Consider the following 9,838-nt stretch of genomic DNA (forward strand, 5'->3'; position numbering starts at 1 on the left):
GAAACACTGACCAGTGGAACAGAGTCGAAAGTCCAGAAGTAAACCCATGTTTATACGGGCAAATAATTTTCAACAAAAAAGCATACAGTGGAGAAAAGAAAGCCTCTTCAATAACTGGTGCTGGAAAAATTAAAAGGCCACCTGCAAAAGAATGAAAGTAGACTGCTGTCTTTGACCACACACCAAAATTAACTCAAAATGAATTAAAGACCTAAATATAGGACCTGAGACAATAAAATGCAGAAAAGAAAACATAGGAACTAAACTCAAGAATCTTGAACTTAAAGAGGGTTTATGAACTTGAACTCAAAAGCAAGGAAAGTAAAAGCAAAAATAAATGAATGGGGCTACACCAAATTAAAAAGTTTCTGCTCAGCAAAAGAAACCATCGACAAGGTAAAGAGACAACTATCTGAATGGGAAAATATATTTTCAAGCAACAGCTCCGATAAGGGCCTAATATCCAAAATATACAAAGAACTCATACAACTCAATAACAACAAAAAAACCAAATGATCCAATCAAAAAATGGGCAGAGGACCTGAACAGACACTTCTCCCTAGAGAACATATAAATGACCAACAACTATATGAAAAGATGCTAAACATCACTAGCTATCAGGGAAATGCAAATCAAAACCACAATGAGATACCATCTCACACCTGTTAGAATAGCTATTATTAACAGGACAAGTAATAACTAATGTTGGAGAGGATGCAGAGAAAAAGGAACCCTTATATGCTTCTGGTGGGAATGAAAATTGGTATAGACACTATGGAAAACAGTATAGAGGTTCCTCAAAAAACTAAGAATTGATCTACCATATGATCTAGCAATCCTTCTACAGGGTATTTACCCCAAAGACTTGAAAACCCATATCCAAAAAGATATTTGCACACCGATGTTCATTATTCCTAGTGGCCAGGACATGGTAGGAACCGAAGTGTCCTACAATAGATGATTGGTTAAAGAAGCTGTAGTACATATATACAATGGAATATTACTCAGCCATAAGAAGAGATGAAATACTGCCATTTACAACAACATGGATGCATCTTGAAATAATCATACTAAGAGAAATGAGCCAGACAGAAAGTTGAAAATCACATGATATCACTTATATGTGGAATATAAACCTAAAAGCAACAAATAAACAGGAGAAACAAACAGAGACTCATGGACATGGACTATAGACTCGTGGTTACCAGAGGGTAAGGGGTAGAGGAGGAGGGGCAGGTAGACAGGGTAAAGGGAGTCAAATATAAGGGGGTAAGGGGAAGGCGAAGTGGGTAAAGAGGATCAAATATATGGTAGCTGAAGGAAACTGGACTTTGGGTGGTAAACACCTGAAAATTATATAATTGTATTAACCAATGTTACCCCCAATAAACTTAATTTAAAAAAAACTAGATAAGAAAAATAGAAGATTTTAGAATTGTGATATGACTTGTAATTACTGAATTTCTTGGAAAACTTAGAAAAATATCAAAAACTTCATATTACTGAAAACAAGATAAAGTATTTGTATTTAATATCTTTCTATAAATTCCTAAGTTCAGTAATGACAAGAATTAAATACACATAAAAGAAACTATAAATTGCTATTTTGTACGCAAATTTAAAGAGATAAGAAAATATGATAAAATAGTGCCATAAGTTACGAGGGATACAATTTACATTTCCAGTAGCTCTGGAAATTGGTAAAATTGTTCTAGCTATAGCTGCATGTAAGTAGGGTCAAAAAACTAAATATACTCATAACAGGACTTTGAGGACTATGAATAACAGGAAACAGCTATCTATTCTATTTATAAATATTTATCTGTGTATCACTACAACTGAATATTACTGCCCCCAAAAAGAGACAAATTTGTGCATCCAAACAAATACAGAGAAGTCTATATAAAACAATGCTGGATTTAAAAAAACTAATAATGAAGCAATGAACATGTGAGTTCAGATATCTCTATGAGAATAATTTTATTTCCTTTGGATATATACTCAGAAGTGGGATTGCTAGACCATATGATAGTCTTATTTTAAATTTTTTGAGGAACTACCAAACTGTTTTCCATAGTAGCTCTATCAATTTACATTCCCAACTGTACACAAGGGTTTATTTTTCTTCATACCATCACCAACACTTGTTATCTCTTGTCTTTTTGACAATTGCCATTCTAACGGGTGTGAGGTCATACCTCCTTGTGGTTCTGATTTGCATTTCCCTGATGATTAGTGATACTGAACATTCTGTCATATACTTGTTGGCCATTTGTATGTCTTCTTTAGAAAAATGTCCTTTTATATCCTCTGCTGATTCTTTAATCAGATTATTATTATTATTATTCTTGCTACTGAGTTGCATACATCCTTTATATACTTTGGATATTAATGCACAGAAATAAAATGCCATTGGAGTTTTGATAGGGATTGCATTGAATCCACAGATGGTTTTGGATGAACAATTTAACAATATTAATTCTTCCAACCCATGAACATGGGATATCTTTGCATTTATTTGTGTCTTCAACTTCTTTCATTAATGTCTTATACTTTTCAGTGTTTAGGTCTTTTACCTCCTTAGTTAAATTTATTTTATTGTTGAGTTGGTGTTAATAAAATATGTAGTAACATTTACTGAACACTTCTTAAATGTCACACTTTTCAAAGCAATCATGTGAGGCAGACACTGTTATCATCATTCCCATGTAACAGACAAAGAAATCAAGGTTTGAGAAACTTAGTGAATTGCAAGGTCTGAAAACTCATTAGTTGAGGAGCCAGGATTCAAACTATGGTATTTGATTTTAGAGCCCAAGCTCTAAACTTCTACTGTAACTCTCTCTTCCTATTTTTATGATTTGTTTTCCTACTAGGTAGACAACTAAATAATATACAATAAATTGCAAAAACATTTTTTAAAAGTGGGAATTCATGAAGTTTTCCAATTAAATAATATCTGCTTTAGATCAAAAAGTCAAATGTTATATCAATTTCCCCAACTTGCATATCAGTATCATATTTTCCTTTCAAATCTATCTTTTTAAAATAATAATCAATAGGCTATCCTAAGACTAGAGGACATTTGATAGAATTGCCCTTATTTGGGTCAACATTAGTTAGATTTAGTTCACAGTAATTTATAGAACCTTTATTTCATTGTTTGAGCTAGAAGAACCAGGAGACTGGAAACTAAAGAAGAGAACCACTATGTTAAAAACAAAAAAATCCTTTTAAGGTCAACTCCTCAAATTTTCTTAAACAATTAATAGAATTTCATTGTAATTTTCTTACAAAGTTATAAAAGTAAGTTAGTTATATCACTGCAAATACCATTCTACAAGAAACAAATCTATAATAATAAAAAGCTTTTAATCACACTGGTTCCATAGCTAGAATTAAAGTACCAAAGAATACACTGAGTTGTAAATAGTACAGTGTAGGAAGGATAAAATGTGAACAGAAAACACATCAGGAAGAGTTCTTCTTTCTTCATGGAAGAAGAATTATATCAAAGGTCTTTTTGTTCTAAAATAAGAGAAATGAGTTTAATGTATACTAACAGCAAACCTATTAGCTAACAGGTTAGTAAAGTTAATACTAACCTCAATTAATGTTTTCTGAAGTTCGGCATATAATTTTTTTAACACTGAGTAAAAGGCAAAAAAAAAAAAAAAACCTATATTCATAAAATACCACAGGAGATATATTTCCTATTAAAAATAATTTCTTTCAGGAAAAAAATAAAAGACAACAAGAAATTACTGCTATTCTTACCCGGTCTTCCTTCTTAGGCAACTGATCCTTGATTAGTGTCTTGGTACGCCTGAGAAACCATCCAGACATCTTCTTTGCAAGCTTTTGCATAGCTTTTCGGCCAGTAGCTAGTTCTCTTTTTGTTGCTGTGTGTCTCTGACCATGTTCTACTGGGTCAGAAAACTGCTTCTTGAAGTGGATCCTGCTACCTAAAAGTCCTGGCACAGCCCTTCATAAAGGCAATAAAAAGAAGTTAGGGCTTTATTAAATTATCTAAAAAGAAAAACATTGGCTTTTTTTTTTTTTTGCTTCTGAGAAATACACTGTTGCTTCTTTGTTAATGACAGCAATAACAAAAGGCAAGTAAACAGAACATTCTCTATGACAGTTTCAGTAAATAATTATGAAATGATGACAGAATTGGTAAAATAGTTCAGATATTTACTTCATGGACCAAGACTAATACATAAAGACAGATTTTCATGAGACTTTCTATTTTATATACTATGTTTGAGATCAAACACTTCTGTTAAGACAAAAAAATGTGTTTTCCCCCCCCGGAAACTAATAATTAGCAAAGTAACATTAAATTAAAGATATACTAAATAATTTTCAAAAAAAAAAAAGTGTTTTCACTCACCAGTCCATAACACACCACAGTTCTTTCATGTTATTCTGAAGAATGGTTCCAGTGAGGCCAATGCGAACATTACATTTTAAAGCTTTCATAACTTCTGTTACTCTAGCCTTTGGATTCTTGATTCTATGAGCTTCGTCCACAATGACAGCTGACCATTCCAAACTATTAAGTGAGAAAAAAGGGAGAAGTTGAGAAAACTTTCTTTTCTTAGCCTATTTAATTTTCAGAAAGCAGCTTTCTCTACCAAAGTTTTAGAGATTTTTCCCTCTTTACTCTTTGATGATTCCATAGGATTCTCACCTAGTCAGTTAAATGACAACCCATGGAAAGAAAATGTGTATAGAGACAAAAGGGTATATAGAGAGATTCTGTTTAATGATGGTGGAATAAAAAAACTCATTTAAACATCACTAATGACAAAAAAATTTTTAAAGTAATAAGCCATTGAAATAAATATAAAATATATGAAGCAAAGCTTGCAATGTTAAATCTGAATGGAAAAAAATCAATATGAACTCATGATTTTAGCTGTCTGCTGAAAAGGTTTAGATTGATTGTTACCCCAGTAGAAATAAGCACCCACAGCAGGCAACCCACTAAAATGAACCAGAGCCCTAAGGAGAAATGGTTGATTTCAGGTGTGCTGCAGGGAAAATACTGAAGAGCCAGAAAGCACAGATGTATCCAAAGATAAATAGAGGCAGTCCAAAGGACAGAGGATCCAGGCTAATCGGAAAATTTGAGCATTACCAAGAGTGACTATAATTGAGTATAAAACATTTAACAAATAAAAACCTAGGGAGGAGTTCTAGGAAAGAAAATTAATTTAGATTCTCACCTCTGAGGAGAACCGAAATATGTCTTTGGGTTATTGACTTTCAGCTGGTTATTAAGAAACAAGACTCTGAAAGAACCTCTGACCCTCCCACTTCCTGCCTAAAGGAATTCAAATTTTTAAAAAAGCTTCAGGAAGGGAACCTTAGCATATTCATTTTAGTGTAATCACCTTTGCACATACAATCAAGTGCGGCACACAGGGAGGATCCACGCAAAACTCTGTTCTCTAAATTCTCTTTTGTGTCCCACTGTTTCTGGGTCGCTCAGCAAGAATTTGTTCACCATGTTTGCTCTTTTTCATCTACCTGTAAATTGCCTGCTTTCCATTTGAAATTCCAGATCCCTGCCCCTTTCTTCCTTTGTCCAAGGTGGCATTGAAACTTCAACTGCCCAATGGGTCTTCAGGTCTCATATCTTATAACACCCTTGAATGTACATCCATTATAAATTTTGGACATTTTCTCCATACGCTGTCTCATGTCAATTTGATTATTAGCCCAGCTAGAAAAACTTAGAAGGTGGGAGTAAAAGTATTTTTTGTGCCCTCACATCTCACAAAAATTAACTCAAAATCATCAGAACTAAACATAAGAGCTAAAACTATTAAACTTCTAAAATATAGGAAAAATCTTGTGACTCAGAGCTAGGCATACATTTCTTAGAAATGACACCAAAAGCAAGGTTAGTGAAAAAAATTTTGATAAGTTGGACTTGATTCAAGTTAAAAACTTGCTCTTCCAAAGGCACCGTTAAGAAAATGCAAAGACATGCTACAGACTGGGAGAAAATATATGCAAATCTTAATCTGATAAAAACTTGCATATAGAATATTTGAAAAACTATTACAACTCAATACAAACTTAAACAATCCAATTTAAAAGCTGAGTAAAAGATTTTAATAGACATTTCACCAATGAAGATATACAAATGGCAAATAAGCACATGAAAAGGTTATCAACATTATTAGTCATTAGTCATTGGAGAAATGCAAATAAAAACCACAAGATACCACTATAAATCTATTTGAATGACTATAATCAAAAAAGACTGACACTATCAAGTGTTGATAAAAAAAAGGAAACGGGAAGTGCTTCTCAATATGTATATGTATTTTTTGTCCTTTTACATTCACAACACTCGCATAATTAAAATCATCCGTGAAAATCACTGTTTTAGTCTCGAGGCACCATATGCATAAAAGGTTGTACATAAGATTTAGGACAAGTCTTATTCTTTAACAGACACTTTTTGGAGAAGTATAGAGGAAACAGAATAAGAAACTGTGGGAAATCTGATGTAGGTTTTTTCTTCTTAGAAAATAAGTTAATTATTCTAGACTATATCAATAATTCTGAAAGGAAATTAAATCATACGAGAGAATATCGAGAGCTTTTAAAAAATCACAATATAAAGGGAAAATCAGAATTGATGTAAGGAGAATATTAACACAATCATTCCTATTATTGCCATTACCTGTTAAGGTCATCCAGACATAAGCGCAGTGTTTCATAAGTTGTTAGAGCAACTTCACATTTCCTCTGCTTTACACGAATCAGTTCATTATCTTTTTTGTTACCATGTAAAATAGTGACTCTGAAATATCCCCAGGTGTCCAATTCATCTCTCCAGTTGTAGAGGACAGAAAGAGGAGCAACTATTAAGAACATCTAAAAGAAGAAGAAAAAAAAATTCTGATATATTCTGAAAAAATCAAAAAGAACCCTAAAGTAAAATCCAGAATATCAACAGCTTTTTTCTTTAATTTTTGACTCTGTAGTTAACAACAATAAATTAAAGGAGAAACTGGATTTATCTGAAAATAGAAGACTATCAAAATATACTTAATTGTTTACTTAGCTTTTTATTAGGACAAAATACTTTGTTCAAAGGAACAGCTATTTTTTTATTCCCCTTCCCCAAAAGCAGTTCAGAGACAAGAGAGAAATAATTTTCCAAAATGGAGAAAATAGTATAAGGATCCCTATAACAACTTCAAGGGCCAAGTGGGTAATATAAATATGCAAAACAGGCAGGTATTTTTCTTGAAATATACAGTCTTCTAGAGCTCTCTTTTCTTTTCATTTCCGTAGTCCATTTCCTCCCTCACCCCACCTCAGATACCGTCAGTTGAAGACCTGGAAAAGTCACTGGAAAAATCAAAGAAATTAGAAGAAAACCTCCGCCTCTCTTACCATTTCAGGCATACCTCGTTTTATTGCACTTCGCTTTACTTCATTTTCCACATGTTGCTTTTTTACAAATTGAAGGCAAGGCCCTCTACCAGCAATAAAATTATGACTTGCTTTATTGTGATACTCACTTTATTGCAATGGTCTGGAACCAAGCCCTCGATATCTCTGAGGTGTGCCCGTGTATCAATAACCTACCTATATTTATTTCTATATATTCTGCCCTCCCACAGTTACCATGAATGAATTGTTCTAGTCCTTATCTAAAGACAAATCCTGAATACATTCAGTAGCTCCTATCACTTCTTGACAACCTAAAAACAATGCTAGAGAAATTGCCCATGATCTTCCCTACATGATTAACTTTCCTTTTTTAATTGATGACATCCATCCACAAGTAAATATGTTCTAACATTTCCCAGGGTTACAAAACAGTACCAAAAAATCTCTTTTTAAACCATACATCTCTCTCTAGCTTTCTCTCGTTATTTAACTTCCTTTATAACAATGAGCCTCAAGAGTTATCAACACTTATTGTTTCTACTGACTTTCTTCTTGTTCTCTCTTGAACTCATGTAAATGAGACTTCTGACCAAACCCTCCAGCAAAGCAGTCCTTTTCAGAATTAAAACATATCTCTGTTTAGTCTTCACATGAATGTTTTGGAGTTCCACTGACCTTTTCCGTACTACCCCTAAATCCTGCTGTCATCAATCATTTTAATTTCGGAATGTTTTTATTTATTGCTGTTCTCACTACTACTGAGCTATTATATTTAATAGGGTTATAAGTAAGTTTCTTTTCTAAAGTTTTATACTTGTCTTACTTGGTAAAGATGAAATAATTAAATACACTAAAAATTTTCAGTTTAACAACAACAAAAAAATACACTATTCTTCTAAATCCTTCTCTCTCTTCTGTGAAATATTTCAGCTAGGCCATTTGTCAGCTATAAGATGTCAAATCTGTGACTGTTTTGGAAAGAGAAAGAAGAAAAAGAACAGAAGATTAACCTACTGAATGTAAGAGTTCCTTTTTCCCACCCTGTCACCAAGGTCAGAAACCCAGGTATTGGGCGGTAGACTGGGAGAAATAAAGAAGCTGCCTCTCGCAGCCACCAGAGCTCCCTGCAGAAGGAGGGTGAAGGTGTGGGAACTTCCCTAAACAGCCCTGTCTGGGACTGCTGTGAGCAACCCGCACTGGGTGAAAGGGCCCAGTCATCAGGGCAGAAGACAGAGAAGTGGAATGGGAATGCAGAGAAACAACAGTTGATTTTACCAGCCCACTAAATAAAAAAGACAAAGGACACAACTAAACAAAATCAGGGATGAAAGAGGGGAAATTATGACTGATATCACAGAAATACAAAGGATCAGACAAGGATACTATGAAAAAGTATATGACACCAAATTTAATAAACCCACACTGAGGAAGGGCCCAGTCATCAGGGCAGAAGACAGAGAAGTGGAATGGGAATGCAGAGAAACAACAGTTGATTTTACCAGCCCACTAAATAAAAAAGACAAAGGACACAACTAAACAAAATCAGGGATGAAAGAGGGGAGATTATGACTGATATCACAGAAATACAAAGGATCAGACAAGGATACTATGAAAAAGTATATGACACCAAATTTAATAACCTAGAAGAAATGGACCAGTATTTAGAAAAATACAACCTTTCTATACTGAATCAAGAACTAGAAAATCTAAATAGACAGATCAGCAGAATGGAAATTGAAACAATCATCAAAAACCTACCAAAAAGAAAAAGTCCAGGACCAGATGGCTTCACCAGTGAATTCTACCAAACATTCAAAGAAGACTTAATACCTATTCTCCTCAAACTCTTCCAAAAAATCAAAGAGGAAGCAATACTTCCCAACTCATTTTATGAGGCCAATATTACTCTGATACCAAAACCTGGTAAAGATAACACAAAAAAAGAAGAAAACTACAGACCAATATCTCTCATTAACACAGATGCAAAAATCCTAAAGAAGATACTAGCGAACCGAATATAGAAACTTATTAAAAAGATTATACACCATGATCAAGTGGGCTTAATCCCAGAGACACAGAGATGGTTCAGCATACACAAATCGATTAGTGTGATACACCACATAAACAAATTAAAAAATAAGAATCATATGATCTCATCAATAGATGCAGAAAAAGCCTTTGAAAAGATATAGCATCCATTTATGATCAAAACATTTAACAAAATCGGTATAGAAGGAACGTGCCTTAACATAATAAAAGACATCTATGACAAACCCTTTGCCTATATTATACTTAGTGGTGAAAAACTAAAAACCTTCCCTCAAAGATCAGGAAGAAGGCAAGGCTGTCCACTATCGCCACTGCTATTCAATATAATATTGGAGGGCCTAGCAAGTACAATCAGCAAGAGGAA

General features: G+C 33.7%; 1 protein-coding gene across 4 annotated transcripts in view; it reads right to left on the minus strand.

Moving 5' to 3' along the window:
- ERCC6L2 (ERCC excision repair 6 like 2) overlaps positions 1–9,838 on the minus strand; it is a 118,157-nt gene that overhangs the window by 77,461 nt on the left and 30,858 nt on the right. For all 4 annotated transcript variants that reach the window (XM_025051663.1, XM_025051664.1, XM_006918812.3 and 1 more), the window contains exons 4-6: positions 6,707–6,900; positions 4,397–4,558; positions 3,778–3,985 (exon numbers count right to left, since the gene is read on the minus strand). In XM_025051663.1, the coding sequence (XP_024907431.1) occupies positions 3,778–3,985; positions 4,397–4,558; positions 6,707–6,900 (564 nt within the window). The remainder of the gene's footprint in view (positions 1–3,777; positions 3,986–4,396; positions 4,559–6,706; positions 6,901–9,838) is intronic.

This window comes from Pteropus alecto, unplaced genomic scaffold (genome assembly GCF_000325575.1).
Source record: "Pteropus alecto unplaced genomic scaffold, ASM32557v1 scaffold138, whole genome shotgun sequence".
NCBI lineage: Eukaryota > Metazoa > Chordata > Mammalia > Chiroptera > Pteropodidae > Pteropus > Pteropus alecto.